Source organism: Musca autumnalis, unplaced genomic scaffold (assembly GCF_047663935.1).
Source record: "Musca autumnalis isolate F117 unplaced genomic scaffold, ASM4766393v1 scaffold_1, whole genome shotgun sequence".
Lineage (NCBI taxonomy): Eukaryota > Metazoa > Arthropoda > Insecta > Diptera > Muscidae > Musca > Musca autumnalis.
Window position 1 is genome coordinate 330,572,262 of NW_027411644.1, and position 17,980 is coordinate 330,590,241.

General features: G+C 34.3%; 1 protein-coding gene across 21 annotated transcripts in view; it reads left to right on the top strand.

Moving 5' to 3' along the window:
- Window positions 1-1,751: 1,751 nt before the first annotated feature.
- Nrx-1 (Neurexin 1) overlaps window positions 1,752-17,980 on the top strand; it is a 91,067-nt gene continuing 74,838 nt past the window's right edge. For 6 of the 21 annotated variants that reach the window (XM_073962883.1, XM_073962888.1, XM_073962896.1 and 3 more), the window contains exons 1-2: window positions 10,162-10,426; window positions 16,226-17,855. In XM_073962883.1, the coding sequence (XP_073818984.1) occupies window positions 17,124-17,855 (732 nt within the window). In that variant the 5' untranslated portion in view covers window positions 10,162-10,426; window positions 16,226-17,123. Of the gene's footprint in view, window positions 2,656-10,161; window positions 10,478-16,225; window positions 17,856-17,980 lie in introns of those variants that run through there. The other 15 variants (XM_073962885.1, XM_073962890.1, XM_073962894.1 and 12 more) reach the window with 8 other exon arrangements.

Consider the following 17,980-nt stretch of genomic DNA (forward strand, 5'->3'; position numbering starts at 1 on the left):
ATCAAAACTATTCTAGAGGATGTCCTAACCTGCACTGCACTTTTCCGAAATTTGGTATAGAAGGTACCCGAAGGAGTTGACATACATATATAGTCCATATTCTAGCCTGATCTATTTTTCATAGAAATATTACGATGCCCAAAGTATGGACCAAATCGGTTACTGCCTTCGTGCGCACCATTTTAGCGAAAAGCCGGGCCGAACTTGTTATACCCTCCACCACAAGTTGTATTGAAGTAAAATGGAATAATTAGTATCCTTTCGTGTATGAAGAAGACTTAATACTAAATTTCAGCAATTTCGGTAAAACAATGTGAGGCACCGTTCTATGGGGACTATTTCAAAACGTCGATCTATACCGACAAATTTTTGACGGAAAGTTTTTAGACTCAAAGAAGACTTACCCCCGGTTTTTGTAAAAACATTTTATGTTCTCACACGAATTGTCAAATTTTTTGGATACCAAATTTCCGATATTTCGTAAGATAATGTGGCTAAAAGTTAAAAATTCCGAAAATCAAGAAGTACGCTTCTATGGGGATATAGGAAGACGTGGACCTATACTGATAATACTCTTCTGGGATATTTTATAACTCTTGGAAGACTAAATAACAAATTTCATCCATTTCGGTGGGATACTGACGTCACAATCTTCAGTATTACGAAAATCGGGATGTACCGTTCTAAGGGGGCTATATCAAAACGTGGACCTATACCGACGAATTTTAGTAGGAAATGGGGCAATATGAAAGCGTGGACCTGTACAGACAAATTTCTGGCGAACAGTTTTATATCACATTGAAGACTAAATACCAAATTTCAGCCATTTTGGTGGAATATTGAAGCCACAACTTTCAAAATACGGAAAATCGGAAGGTACCTTTTCATGGGTGCTATTTGAAGGCGTGGACCTATACCGACAAGTTTAAGGGGGGAAGTTTAAGTACCCCCAACGAAGTCTAAATACCAAATTTCAGCCATTTCGGTGGAATATTGAGGTCACAACGTTCAAAATACCGAAATTCGGGAGGTACCGTTCTATGAGGGCTATATGAAGGCATGAACCGATACCGACAAAGTTCTGGGGGAAAGTTGTAGACCACCAACGTAGACTAAGTACCAAATTACAGCCATTTCAGTGTGATAATGAAGCTAAAACCTTCAAAATACCGAAAATCGGGAGGTACCGTTCTATGGGGGCTATAAGAAGGCGTGGACCGATATATCCCATTTTCAATACCAACCATCCTGCAAGTAATAAAAACTTCAGTACCAAATATAGGCTCTCTATCTTTTAAATTGCCAGCTGTATCTTGATTTCAACAGACAGACGGACGGACATGGTTAAATCGACATAGAATTTTATGCTGATCAATAATATATATACGTCTCCGACGAATATTTCGATGTGTTACAAACGGAATGACAAATTTAATTATACCCTCCTTATGGTGGAGAGTATAAAAATCAAAAGGATTAACAACTTAAATGACGCATTTTATTACAATCCGTTTGACACTGAGGACCTAAATAACCTAGTCAAGCACCAAAACGAGTGACGAGTGACTGAGAGATTTAACCAGTAGACGAATACGTGAAAGAAGAACAAACAAATTCGGTCAAAAATTAATTTATTTCATTAAATAAATGCCGGTTGTTTTGGGCCCACCCTGTATGACATTTCGACATTGCACTAACTGGTATTGGAACAGAGTCATGCGCTCTTTAACTTTGACCAAGTCAAACGTTTTGACAGTTTGTTTTTGACTTGGTGGTGAACAGGATGTGCAAATATAAACTATGAAAAATAAACTAAAGTTTAATTACAGTTCAAAACATTTAGAAACACCTATAATTAAAATACAAAAGTATTAACTAAATAAAAACATTTTGCAGTGCGGATAACAGACCAAAAATTGTTAAAACGTTTGTGTAAAAACAACCATCGCATCCCAATTACCAATTGCATAAATGAGTATGTTCGCTACAGTTCTGCTTCGCTTCGTTATGTCAAATACTCTGACAAACTTTCAATACATTGATTGCTCTTTTGTGCATTCTTCCCAGCGACACAGGCGACTCTATTGAGGCTAACTACAACAATGACGTCGACAGAGCCGACCGACCGACAATATTAATGATGTATAAACCAATTAAGCTAAATTGTTGTGAGGATTAAGGCTCACATTTAGCCTAAATATGTCGTATTAACGAACTTTGTAATGTATTAAGTAGATTTACACTACAACTCATACCCCTTGCAAAGCATACCAAGAAGTACACATACAAATATACATATACACATGGAGCTACGGGTTGTGATTACATTTTGCGGAGACAGCAAAAACCAGTGAAAATATAGCGAGCAGCATGAAATGCTTACAACAATGTCGCGCGACGAGTGTTACTTTTTTGTGCAAAACTAATTTTGTCAAGTGAAGTGAATGTTTATGTGTATGGGTGTGTGTGTTTGTGTTTAATGAAATTTGTGCATAGCAAATATCCATTTGGGAAAAGGAAACAATTAAATTAATACCAATAAGTGTGTCTTCCCCAATAAAGTAATAGAACGCTTCACGGATAGAAATATTCGTTCGGTCTATGATTCAACGTACTTATTTATATTCCCAATGGTCGGTCGGTTGTCATCCGTATGTATGTAAATTTATAGCAGAACTTAATATATAACAAATTTGCGATTAATATCTAGGTTGCAAAGAGTCGAAATCCAAATACAAATTAACGCAAAAGTAAAGTCAAGTAAATGACTGCCTTCAAAGTGTTAAGTGACATAAGATTATAAAATGATCGAAGCCGGTCCAGGACGAACTTTTTGTTATCAGGACATAACTTCCAACGGACATATCTCCAAATCAATTTTAGGAGTAATATCCGCACTTGATGGAGGGTATTACAATCAAAGGCAGGAATTTGAGAGTTAAAACCATCGAAGGGTACGCGTTCTCAAACTTGTTAGTCGCAGGCTAAGGTTCTAACCGCATTATGGCAGATATTTGGTATTTAGTCTTCGCCAGGGGTGCACCATGTTCCTACAGGGAATAATTGGTATAGGTCCACGTTTTGATTTAATTATTTCGAATATAAACTTTAATAAAATTGTTTTCTCACTCTACTAACGTTAAAATTTTGTTCACATAACACATCACGGTGCTCTTGAATCAAATTTAAATGGAAGGTGCTTACACCTGGGAATTCTGAAACTACAATGTTCATAAATGAGAAAAATCAAAAAACAAAAAAAAAAAATCGCCGGAGCGCTTTTTAAATAAATCGCGATTCAAGTTGACATTTTTAGGGGTTGTTTAGGTTTTCACGATTTTGCTTAGAAACCGCAAGTCCTATCAAAATGAAACTGAAGAAAATGTTGTAGCTATGAAAATTCTCTACTAGATTGACCTTCACGGTATTTTCGTAGGTTTTACCATTTTTGAGATATTGAAGTTCAAATTGTATCGCCCCCTTATAAAACAATGTCATGAAGGGTGCGCCTTAACTAACTTTTAATGAAAACCGCTTACACAGGGAAAGTTTTTGTGAATCAATCTACAGGATTGACGTTTATGATTTGTTCTCAGGCTGTACCATTTTTGAGATAAAGAAGCTCACTTTACATTTTTTGGTTTTTCTGTTAGGGTTTCGCGATTTTGCTTGAATACGGCAAGTCTTATGGTACCTGAGAAAATCTTATAGCTGTGAAAATTCTCTACAAGACTGTCTTATGTAATTTTTCCTAGGTTGTACCATTTTTTTAAATATATAAGTTTATGTTGGGAAATTGCAGTCATAACATTGTCTTATAAGGAGACGATACTGAATTGAATTGAATTTCAATTGTCCCAATTTCAACTTCTATATATTTAAAGTTGTAAAACCTACGAAAATATTATTAAGGTCAATCTTGTAGAGAATTTTGATAGCTACAACATTTTCTTTATTCCCATTTTGACAAGACTTGCGGTTTCCAAGCAAAATCGCAAAAACCTAAACAACCCCTAAAAATTTCAACTTGAATCGCGATTTATTTAAAAAGCGCTCCGGCGATATTTTTTTGTTTATTGATTTTTCTCATCTATGAACATTGTAGTTTCAGAATCCGCAAAAACTTATTAGTAGACTTAAGTTTATTCATTCGTGCAACTGGAAATATTTTTTTTTTCATTTTCATTTCATAATTTTTTTTTATTTATTTTTTTTTTTTTTTTTGAATTTGTGCGTGAACTTTTTTAGTGCTTACACCTGGGAAGTTTTTCGGATTCTGCACCTATAATGTTCATAGTTGAGAAAAATAAAAAAAACAAAAAAAAAATATAATCGCCGGAGCGATTTTTAAATAAATCGTGGTCAAAGTTCACATTTGTAGGGTTTTTTTAGGTTTTCAGGATTTTGCTTGCAAAAGTTGTAGCTGTGAAAAATCTCTGCAAGATTGACCTTTATGATTATTCCTCGGTCTTACCATTTTTGAGATATGGAAGTTCAGGTCACATCTTTAGGTTCTTTAAGATGTTGACGATTTTGCTTGAAAACGGCAAGTCTTATCGAGAAAATCTTATAGATGTGAAAATTCTCTACAAGATTGGTTTTTATATGTTGAAAATCTTTGCAAAAATTTATAGGTATACCTTAGAATATAAAAGTTATAGAAATTTTTTTTAAAAATTAAGTCCTGATTTTTTGGGATGTATTTTGAAATTTGTATTAAAATATTGATTTCATGCCTGAAAAAAACTTAAGCCAAAAGTTTGGTGTAGGTGGTCAAACAACGGAGATGTCACAATAGTCGCCAAAACATGACTGACTAATAAATATTTCATCTTTGGTTGGGGGCATTTCAACAAAAGTGATCGATATTAAAGAAAACCTTCTGAACTAAAAATTGGATTCAAATTTCCAATTTGTGAAATTTAATTTCCTTAGCGGACATCTCTACTTCTGTTGGAGGTATGGTCATATATCAAATTTATTTTCAAATTGTTATTTTAACAAGTAAGGAAGTATCAGCCATCTGTGCCGACAGAGAAGTAAACACAATAATACGTCGTGGGGTTTTTTTTTGAGTTTTTGGACCAATTCCTCAGGAAGTATGAACTTAGCCCCGAATAAAATTGTACTGTGGTACAAAAATTAAAAAAAAAACTAACCAAGATGAGTCCTTAAACTGCACTCTTTTCAAACTTTGTGTGAGAGGTAGTCAATATTCGGACATAATCCAAGTCTGTAAAGCTGGTTTTGCACGGCCTGCTTTTTACATATTTATGCATAGCAACTATCATTTTTTTGCCTATATGTAATTCCTTCTACCCTAATATCTCTGCAAATATTAGGTCTATTAAAAAATGCAACCTGCTAATCAAAGAAGATCGACAGAGTCTTAAATCAGTATGAAATAGGTTGTCGACGGTGGTCAAATATAAAAAATATAGTAAAAGGAGTCAAGGTGGTCTATACCACTGTGCAAACAACTTATAATTGACATTTTCTGAAAGTACACATTTCGATTACAAAAATCCTAGCTGGGTTTTGCACTGTTAGATCGGGTTTGGATTTTAAAACCTCATCTAAATAGGGCTAAAACGACCGTTTTTCTACTCTACTTTTTCTACTTTTTCGAGGCTTTATCTCAAAAACTAATAAGAAATTTGCTTTGTGGTCTTCAGCAATATTATAGCCCTAAAGTAGTGGAACTTAAGTGTCGAACATATGAACAAGGAAAAACTGCGACTAGCGGGTGAAAATCTATAAAAATATATGAATGTCTACATAATTTCTGGAACTCTGGTCAGTAGCAGCTAAACTTCGAGTATTGGGAGGCGAACCAAGTAACCTCTCGCCAAAATTTTCCAAATAATGTGCTCAGCAGTTCTTCAGAACATTCTAAAAATCTAAAATGCTTATTTCATGTTGTTTAGTCGGTATTTCATATTATACTTTCTACAAAATATATTTCAAACAATGTTCACACTGCCTGTTTATTTTCATATTTGGGATTTCAATGCAATGTTGGTATATTTCTCAAATGGTATTTGAAATATATGCTAGAAACAGCTTGATCGAGGCATTTTACAAGCATGGAATGCTCTGAAGACTTGTGAATAACATTCCAGCGGCTAATTTTTCCAAAGATAAGTCAACGAATAATGTAACAGTTTTGGAGATTTGGTGCGAAATATGCAAAATAATGGAGTTTTCAGATATACCATGCATTTTGAGGCAATAAATGCAGTTTTTAGAGTTGATTTTTTCTATAAATATTTTTGTCATGCTCTTATCTACAAGCTTGCTTCAGAGGTTTAAACATGATTCAAATTGGTTCCAGAGATATTGCCTCGATTTGCTGTAAAAAGTCAATATATAGACGAGGCCATAAAATCTAAACCCGATCTAACAAGACAAAACCCACATATGGTTTTTTCGACTGGGTCTGTAATAATAATAATTTTTCCATAAACATCCCATAAGGGACAAGGGAGACTTCTCTCACATCAATGAGTGCACCCCGATTCATATTAGCTCAATGATATGGGACCTGCAGTTTATCGCCGAGTCCGAACGGCGTGTCTAAGACACCACTTTTGTAGAGAAGTTTTACACTGCTGAAAAACTCGGGGGATGTCGCCGTTGAAAAGTGTTTTGATTGCCGGGGAATCGAACCCACGACCTTATGTGTGCAAGGCGGGTGTGCATACCATTGCACCACAGTGGCACCCGACTGGGTCTGTACTTTCATAAAATCCGCATTAAAAATTGTTTGCACACAATTACCTCGAAAATGTTGCATAGTGCATTAAAATTCCATTTTATTTGATGAACTTTCTTAGTCGTACTTTTCCGAGGAATTTCACATTTAAATTGGCATAACTTCGAAGTAATAGATATACATATGTATGTATATAGATTTATAAAAAATAACTGATTTCGATAGTGCTACTTCAATTATTTTGGTTCAGTTAGCCTTAAGACATCTGGTAATAGTCAAGGTGGTGAATAACTTTAGCGTCTGCTAAATAAAAGGTTGATCCATGAACAGCTTTTGCACAGGGGCAGTGATGTGATATCGAGTCGGCACCGTCCGACTCGATATCACATCACATTTCAAAATTTAGAGAATATTGGGAAGACAAACTAGACGTCCTTACAATTTTTTTGGCAGGGAATGTTGGTTAGTTGTGTGTGTTCATAACATTTATGGAAATGTCAAGGAATTTACACGCAATCAGTTGGACAGACGGGCATACATACATACACACATATGTAGCATAAAGCGACGAATTTCCCGTATTTACAACACTCGATATACAAAACATAAGAACGAGAGATATGAGAGAGCGTGACGTTACATCAAGAGTATAAACTGTGTATACGAAATAAATGTTCGCACACATACACACGCACAAACATTTTATTAAATTACAAAACATGTGGATGTGCATGCAAACAAATAGCGGTGAAACAAAATTGTCACACACACATCGATACAAATTCGTGGATAGTAGATTTGATAACAAAAACAACAAACGTACAGCTATGAATCAAGACGAATTAAACGAAACAACATCGTGTTTTATACAATACACATATACCCCCCACACACACATATAGACAACGAATGCCATGGACTTTTGTTGTTGTTTTTTGTTCGAAGAAGAAGTATCAAAGAAGTAACATTATTTCCTTGAACTTTAGCGTGTTATTGATGAAAATACCAGTCATTTCTTAACACTCAACATAAATACAATTGTATGTGTGTGTGTGTGTATGCGAGTGCTTTTATGCATATGAATGTTTGTATAAATGTGTGTAGACAAGTATTAAAATGTAGTGTAGCGAAAAACAATTTATCAAGGAAATGATAAGAAATGCCCTCATAAATCTATAAAAATTAATGATTTGAAATCAAATGTTGAAAAAGAAATTTAACTATTATCGAAATAGATTTATTTTATGACAACTTTAGAGGAAATCCAATATCAGAAATTGTACTGCGTAAGAATTTGCTTGAAAATTCAGTAAAAGTATGAACTGCGTTGGGAATTAGAATTTTAGTGATTTTTTTTCTGAAGAAATCTCCCTATAATTTTGTTTTGTAGTAGGATTTTTTTAATTGATGTATTCTTGTACTGAACAAATTTCCTCAGAAACGTTTAACAAGTTTTCAATAATACAACTGTCGAAATTTCAGTAAAAAGTCAGCATTCTATGTGATTTTGTAACAATTTTTACAACTTATCGAGTACCCGGACACAATATAAATGGGGAATTCTGAGTGAAATCGGACTCTTTTTCAAAAAGTGATTTTTGATTTCCTTTATTTTGTGCTGTGGTGATGCTGCTCATCAGCAAAACTTTTCAGTATATTTTCAGATTTTTTACTAACGGGCCTTGAATACAAAATTAAAGAAATACTTATAACTTTTTTAATATTGGTCCAAATAGAAAGTCTTTTTTTGTATTTTTTATTTTTTATCAGCTATCTAATAAAAAATAGAAACAACTTTTGCCCAGTGGGCTTGGATACAATTTTCGTCATTTAATATTTAAAATCCATTATTACAAATGATTGTACTCTTCGATTTTCTTGAAAATTATTTTTTGTATTAATCTACGATTAAATACAAAAATGTTAAGTTTTATTTGGTAGTGGGATTCGGAAAATTACATTTTTTTCTTAATTTTTTAAAATTTGCCAATACAGTTTTTCCTTTATACCAGCGTGAAATATTTGTTATTTTACCAAAAAATAAAAAGTTTCATTTGGAAAGATTTGTTTTGATTTTTTATTGGTAATCCATTTTCAAAATCGAAAAATTACGCTGTTTTTAAGATAATTAAGATAAATTCCTAAATAAAACAACAAAACAAATATTAAAAACATTTATTATTATTTTTTTTTTTTTTGATAAAATAACATGTGTATATTTCACACTGGTATAGAGGAAAAATTGTATTGACGAATTTTAAAAGATTAAGAAAAAATTTAAGAAAAAATTTAAAAAAAAGAAATCGAAGAATTGGTAAAAAATTGATTTTAAGTCTTAAACATTGCATTCAAGCCCACAGTGTATTATTTTCTATTTTTACTAGATAACTGGTAAAAAAATACAAAAAATGATTTTTTGCTATTTGGACCAGTATTAAAGAAGTTATGAGTATTTCTTTGCAAATAGTTTTTACAGAACTCAACTTTTTTAAGGCGCGATATCTATGCAACCGTTAGACAATTTTTTTTTGAAAAAGTGTCCAATTTCACTCAGAAATCTCCAAAGATGTTTTTATTTCAAACATTATATTTCCCAATATCGTATTCGCATTTGCCAATTATATAGCAAGTTAGAATAAATTAAACATTTCACTGATGATTCTGTTGTTTTCCGAAAAATGGATATAAACTTCTCTTTTGAGTATAATATTTTATAATTTTTAACAATTGCCCAAAGCGTTATATAAATGCATGTATGTTTTATATTTTCAATCTTCAAAGGTAAATTCTTAAGGACAACAGATGGCTCTTCGTTTTTCTTGGCCAAAACCGCGTATCTGTTCAACTCCAACACACACACATGTGTCCATACTAAAACATACCAGAATATCCTTCAAACTTTGTTACCTTGTAAACGCTTCACTTCTTCAACGCACTTCGTTGCAGTGGTTTTTTCCAATGTAATGTGCATTGCCACAGCAAGGATACAAAACCAACAACAGGAACAGTAGCAGCAGCAGCAAAAAAGGAAGCGCAAGGAACAAGAGCAGATGATGAAGAAGAAAAGGAGCAAGAAGCAGCTGTTAGAAATGTGTATAGAACACAAAAATATGAATTGCGTTTGGCTTTGTGTGTGCATGTGTTAGTGTACAATTGTATACATCCATACACACTGTTGGTTCAAGTGGTGCAGGTTATGAACCTGTTTCCTTTGCCTATCATGTTTGTATACTACGCCACCGACCAAACGAACGAACGATTACAAAGCGAATTCACTCATTGTATGGATTGCGATGAATTAACTCCCCTCCTTTCCATAGCCATTCACACATACGTACATAGCGTAACGAAAAGCTTTCCAGTTGTATGACAGAAGGAAAGCTTTTTTATCCGTCCACGAAAAGAATCGAAAAAAGGGAATACCTTTCTTTTTTGACGTTTCATATGAACATTTTTGGAAATTGCAATTTAGTATCGTCGCGATTGCAGTGTGGATCAATACTCGTAAAACGTTGGAGCTCCGTGTGCGCGGAAATCAAACACAACACATACCAAAATCCTTTTACTCCATTGTATGTGTGTGGTGTGTATGTGTGCTAACTGTGAAGAAAGAAAAAAAATATCTTGAATTTTTTCGGGGATAGACATGATTGTCCTTCATAAGTTTGTGAAAAATGAAATAAATTCACTGAAAATTAAACAAATTATTAGGTAAAAGTAAAGTGAAAGAATGTAGAAAAGTGTTGTTTCGAAACATCTAAAGTAATTGCAAAAAATATATTATGTAAAAAAAATTATAACAGCCCCAGTAAAAAGTGTTCATGGCAAATAGTTTAAATAATAGAAATAGTTTAAACAAATTGTGAAAATTGTTTTTACTTTAAAAAATCAACATAAAATCCGCTAAGAATTGCATTTTAATAGATTTTCGTGGATGTATCGGAATTTTTCATTTATAATTGCCACTTTCCTACAAAAAATTTAGTATGTACACATGGACGTTCCAAAAACCTTATAGTGGGCATATTGTGGCATTGAGCCAGCCATACCATAGATAATGGTGGGGGAACTTAATGCATTTGAATGTCTTAAATTGTATTTGAAAACAAATGTTTCATTTGTTTAAACAAATTGCTTAGAAATTTTGGCAAATTGAATTGTTAAAAAAGTTGGTGTCTGTTATTAAAATACAAAAAAATAAGCATCCTTAATAATATAAGGTAAAAAAGCTTTTTCGTTGCTGGCAAACAAAAAGCTTTACGCCAACTCACAGCTAACTTCACTTGAATGGTTGAAGAAGCTAGAAAAGCTTCTTCTAACATTTTTATTAACCATCAACTTGGGGTGAACAGAAGGTTGATTTTTTGGCAGATACACACAGACACTCGCATATATACATATATGTATACTACATTGATATGAATGTGTATATATGTATGAGGTTTACGTTGCATGCCACAACAACAACAACATGAAAAAGTTCAATGAAAGTTACTCGTGCTCGTGTGTAACCACAAGAACGGCAGCATAAACCACGGCGACCACGGCGAAAAAAGTTCAAAAACAAAAACAGTGGCATTTTACAATGAAAAACCCCTAACCAAGACAATAACAACAATTTGGAGCATACCAATATAACGGATAATTCGACTCTCATTTTTCCTTTCATAGCATTCTCTCATTCTGTGCCTGTGTCTCAGTTAGTTTGGCAGTGTCTAAGCATTTACTTCTTCAAAGAAACTATTTGTTCTAAATATTGAAACTTTTATTAGTAGTGTGATACTTGGGCAAAAATTAAAATTAAAACTTTTGAATTGAAAAAAATGTAATGATAAAAATCAAATCGATGGAATAACAATTTTTTTTTAACATGATAATTTTCAATACGAGGAAATTGGTAGAAATTCAATCGAATTTAGACTTTTATCTAAAAATATCATTGAAACTACTTCGCTTATTTTGATGGTTAACTAACCTATAGGTTATTGTAAATTTCCATGTATTTTAGGGGAAATCGTTATCGGTATTTGTCTTTAGTTGCAGACTATTATTTATTATTATTACACTGTGCAACATTTTTAAGGTGATCTTGTGCAAACAATTCGAACTGAGGATTTTTTGAAAGTACATACCCAAACGACAAGAAACCCTAGTTGGGTTTTGTTGTGTCAGATCCAGCTCGGATTTTATGGCCCCATCTAAACATGGTTAACCATTGATATTGAGTTTTTAAAGAAATTCGTGGCTATATCTCTGAAATCAATGCGAATCTTCCTCTGACCTCTGAAGCAAATTTGTAGATAAGGACAAGAATAAAATATTTGGAGAAATAATGAATTCGAAAAACTAAATTTATTGCCTAAAATTTCAAAATATATGCAAAAATTCCACAATTTTTATACATTTCGCACCGTATCTCCAAAACCGTTAATTTTTTCTGAATATTTTCTTTTGGAAAAATATTCCCCGGAATGTAATACACAACTCTTCAGAACATGTCATTGTTGTAAAATGCCTTTATGCCGTTGTACATTTTTCAAAGACAATTTAATAAAAATGTCAATAATTAGTCAAATCCGAAATGCGAGAATAAACTGTTGGTGTGAACTGTGTTTGAAATACGTGCTGTAAAAGATATGATGCAAAATACGGCTGAAACAACATGAAGTAAGCATTTTAGAGTTTCAGAATGTTCTAAAGAATTGTTGAGAACTTTATTTGGAAGATTTTTGCAAAGGGTTACTTGGTTCAACTCCCAATAGTTTAGTTTTGTTGGTTGCATATTCCCTATAAAAATGTGCCTTGAATCGAAATATATTCCATTTGTAACCCTGCGTTTACACATGACAGGACAATTGGCTTCATGTATTGATTGTCAAAATCCCAAAACTTGCCTGTGTGACGTAGGCGTCCCGACAACTGCAAAAACCGTTGTAAAATTATGAATGCAAATCGTTGATTTCTTACATATTTTGTTGTTTAGCGCCTTGGGTAGAACTTTACGACTACTTTTTACTGGTCGCTAACTTACTGAATAGTATCGTTAATTACCGAATTTATAAGCATTTCAATTAATTTCTAGTTGGAGTCGAGCTTAATGACCAATGACATCCATTTAGGAACCCACAAATTCCTACGTATATTTATGGATATTTTTGTGCCGATGGCATGCGCAAAAGTCGACCAATTTTTCTCCATTATTAGTTCTAACGTCTCCCAGGCCATGTTTCCGCGTGACTTTTGCATTGAAATCGCCCATGCAATTTTGTATATCACCGATGTGCAGGGAAACAAAAAAACATGGAGTGGATTGTAAAAGTCGTCATCAATATCGTTTCATCCGGTTCTGTCGCGGCGTAACACTGTACGATGCAAATATTTTTAAATTTGCAATTAAATCTTGCTGTAATGATTCTGTCTGATACAGCTTTGTCTTTAATCAGTGCACTACGAACTTTAGGGGACATAATTAATCCTACGCCTCTTAGTCTGAGCCTTGCAGTCTGAGTAGCAGGAATAAATAAATGAGTATCTGTTCTGTAATTTTACTGATTCAGCTGTCCATCGCACTTCACTTATACCTAATATGTCGATATTATACGAGGCCATCTCTTTGCGGACTTGCTCAGGTCTTGCTGGTTCGGAGAGAGTTTTTATGTTCCAGGTGCCAATCATAAACCGTTTCTTAAACCCAAAACTCGTCATCATGGGGTTGTTGTTGTTCTTCTTGGAATTTGTTAATGTTTTTGTAATCGATTTAATTTAAGACGAGCGGCTGATTGGGCCACAGCGTCCGATTCTATTGTTGGGGGTGCCAACGAACCCTCTAGGCCGGGTCGCCTTCTCACTCTAGCAATCAACAAACGGTTGTCTGTTACCAAGGAATACTTGATATAAAATCAGTAGTAGTGAGCTGCTTGGAAAATTCGACAAATGAATCATCTCTGGACACTCCCAAGTGAGTGACGATCAGAGACTTTCCGTACCGAAGTACACATCTGAGAAGATCCCCATCGCCCAGCTCACACATAAATTATCATTCGAATACATACATACATATATAGATAACAAAGGGGGAGACTTCTCTCATATCAATGAGTGCACCCCTAGTTTATCGCCGAGTCCGAACGGCGTGTCCTATGACACCACTTGTAGAGAAGTCTTGCCTGGGATATTTGTGGGACAGTCACTTCAGTGCATAATTAGGTCTGTAAAATGTTTCATTATTTTCTGAAATAGTCGTAGCTCCCATTCAGACACGAAGAAATGGTTGTCACAATTATGTATCCGCCTTTAGGCTAAGGAGGATACATGCCCCTTGATATGACCAAAATTATGCCTCATCGAAATAAATTATCTTTGGACGAATTCCTTTTTAGACAATTTGGAGTTGATTTGGCCGTCCGTCTGCCTGGCTGGTGCACACGAAAACTCTCGAATCAATCGATTTGGTTTAAATGTATGTTCCACTTCTTCCGAAATTTTTTTGCTATAAGTTCTTCTTGTGGGCCCTGTTATGGCGGGTCAATTTTTTTGGGGGCAAGTCCAAAAGCTCCAAAAAAGCCTTTCTCCGCCAACGAAACTGGGTAGTACGTCAGATAACCCTCAAAGGCAGAAACCGATTTGGTCCTCACGTGGTACATGGTATAATTTCTTCAGACTCGAATATTCACTAAATTCGGGCACTCTTTTCATACATAGTTTGGAAAGAGGACAGTTTAAGGACTCGTCTTGCATAGTTTTTAAATTAATATTACAGCAGTACACATTTTTTTCGCAGTCAAATCCATACTTCCTGAGAAATTAGCAAAAAATCAAAAAACCACTATAGACTTAAGAAGTATTGTGTTTACTTCATTTCCTTAGGTTCTAGGCTGAGGGTATATCTCTGTCGGCACAGCTGACTGATACTTTCTTACTTGTTGTTTTATTTTTCACAATAAAATTACAGCGACAAATGTAAAACAAACAAGTTCGACTGAAGTCTTTGTTTGATTAGCGATGTGTGTGAATTATCCACCCAAAGATTGTTATAATGGCGATGAGATCACGTATTTTTAGCATTAAATTTAAGGTTCAAAAAGACCAACTGACAGTAATGATTGCACTCAATATTACTGCGACATGAAAGCTGAAACTGTTGGTTATTGGGAAATCGAAATTTTCAAGATTTTAAGTTCCGTTTTCTGGAGTCGAGAAGAGATTTTGCCAAAAAAATAATTTTGTCCTGATAATGAAAGCGTGTTTTTAAGTCGATTAGGTTTCCGCCCGAAAGCTATTTCTAAAGGCCTACGTACATAAGCTGCCCTGCCTGGTTGCCTTGCTTGCTTCTGATAAAAGAATAAAAAAGAAAAGGGCAACCCAGTTCAAAATGTGCTCGGCCTCCTTTATTCTTTTATTTTTATTATGTCAAAAATGAAGCAGGAAAGTAAGGCAACCAGGCAAAGCAGCTTATGTACCCAGGCCTTAAAGACCTTTTCATAATTTTTATAAATAAAAATTTTGATTATTTGAGCATACATTTATTTCTATACATACTCGTATGCTTGATTTAAGGAAATAAACGCTTAAAATATCGCGACTTCACGAAATTTAAGTATTAGACGTATGTAGAATTTTCCGATATTTAAGATTATATTCAGTTTTTGTATATTAATTTTTGACAGGGGAAATAGTGACAACACATTTCTTTATATTTGTCCATGCTCAACACGGCTATGTGGTGCTTTTTTGATATTTGTAAAAAATGCAGAAAGTTATAACCCTAGTGTACATGTCGTTGACCACGGTAGCATATACCTGGTACAAGTTGTGCAGGTTCATCCATAAATATTCCGAAGATTTTTTCTCAAATATAAGAAGTTCTACCTTCTTTCCCAAGTATCCGCTTCGGGTCCATACATAAGTATCAGGGTTTGGTAGAGAAGTGATTTTGCTTTTAACAGTTTAGACCAAAGAAGCAACTGTTGGCCAACATTATTTATTGTCCTCTTTATTTAAAAAAATGATCTCGTTTCTTCTATTTATAACAGTGTTGACTTAGATAATATTCTTAACTACCTCAACATTTTATTTTTCAACGTTTTCAGTAGGTCAGAGTTTGTCAACTAAAACTAGAAATTTAATGAAAGGGATTCGGTAATTCTTCTTTTGGTTACCATCAAACGGTACATTCTTGTTTTTTAATTGGAAAAATCTGAAACCCCATAAAATAATACTTACAAACGGCAGAAAATTCATTGCCAAATTCATAAAATTTTTGGCAAATATTTAGGCAATTATGTGCAAGCATAGAGTTGTCATCATTGTTTACACTTGAGCTTTTACTCAGCTAATGAAAACAACATTAAACACAACGGATAAAAGTGCTCTCATTTATCCATAGCATTTCTACTGTCTCTTACACTTTTCTTTATTGAAGGACTTTTATTAACAATTTATTTTTTCTCTCCATTACTCTCTCTTTCTCTCCTCGTTGAATATATGTGTTTATGTGTTCGTTTTAAATAGCATTAAAGCTGGGCAAACAATATGAAAAGAAAATCGCGCAAAAATTACTATAGACAACAAAGTAGTGACATTGCTGTTGTTACCATCAAATAACAATGGTCCTTCTAACATACCGACAAACTATCCTCTGAATAACAAATTCGTGGCATGGCGTTTATTTGAAACAAAAGTTAAAAATAAAACAAAAAAAATAACACGACAAGAAATTGATTCACAACAACTCAAACAGAAAAAAAAACAACTTAATCATAGAAACTAATCAACCACAACAACAACAAAAACAAAAAAATAAAAACATGTACCATGTTATTTTCATGTGAACCAATGCACCATTAGATGGAAACTAACTAAACCACCCATAAATAAATAATTCAAAAGTGTATCGAGTTTAAATGGCTTTTATCGTTACATTTGAAAATTGAAGTGCATGTCCCAGCCAACTATCGAACGCCAACATGAAATGTAAATACAAACTGAACTGGACTGAAGTGCAGAGAATTTAACCATAGTTGTAGGTAAAACCTACCAAGCAGCCAACCAGCCAGCCAGTCAATCAGTCGAATGTACTCATACACTCACAACAGCAACAACAACGTTTATATCCTCCGAAATTTGAATCAATATTTTATTTAGATCAGTAAAATAGTGCGGTTCGTGTGGTTTGGTTTTTGTTTTGTTGGTTCGTCTAACAGCAAAGCACGCAAACGAAATTGAGGAGGCGGTATTTCAACACTGCAGTGAGATTCTAAAAAACATATCACCAGATCCACAAGATAACAACAACAGCGGCAGTAATAACCAATTTTAGACTAAAAAAATCTAAATTATCCATGAACAGAATATAAATAAAAAAAATAATAACACTAGGACGAAAGAACACGCCGCTTTTGCAACAAAAATGCTGTCTTTCGCCGGATCCACAACAGCAGCCGTTGAGTTTCCACTAAATAAACGAGGTCACCGAAACCAATCAAGAAGAAAAACGCTATTAAGGCCATCATCAACAGCCCCGCCACCACCATCACCACCACAACTACAGGAACAGCAATCACTACCACCAACAACGACCACTGCAACTGCAATTTCTTCGGCGAATCTAACAACTGCAACATCTTTGCCGGTATTACCATTCACTTTAACCATGGATTCGCGTAAATACACCTTAAATCCAACAACAATTTTAAAGCCTTCTTCTTCATTGTCGTGTAATCCTCCATTAATCCATCATAAGACGATGGTGGTGTCCAATAAAACGATTGGCTATTGTGGCAGCAGCACAACGTTCACTTCATTGAAACGCCTGCATTCCATGGCGTGGATTTCATTGCTGGCCTTAATCCTATCCTGCTGTTGTTTAACCACAGCGGCGGCCTTTCAATTGGATGGCTCTCAGAATTCATTTGCCCAATTTCGCAAATGGTACGTGGGTTTGAATGGTTCCCTTGAGCTGGAATTTAAGACGGAACAACCCAATGGCTTGGTGTTGTACACGGACGATGGTGGCACCTATGATTTTTTCGAATTGAAATTGGTCGAAGGTGCTTTGCGGTTGCGTTACAATTTAGGTGGTGGCGCTCAAATAATAACAGTTGGCCGGGATTTACATGATGGACATTGGCACAAGGTTCAGGTAAGAGAGAGATAATAATAAATTTTAATTGAAATGAAATATTTTTTTAATGTAAAGTTAATACGATTAATGGATTGCAATGACACTCGCAAAAATCGTTTTCTTTACCCATTCAAAAGAATCTC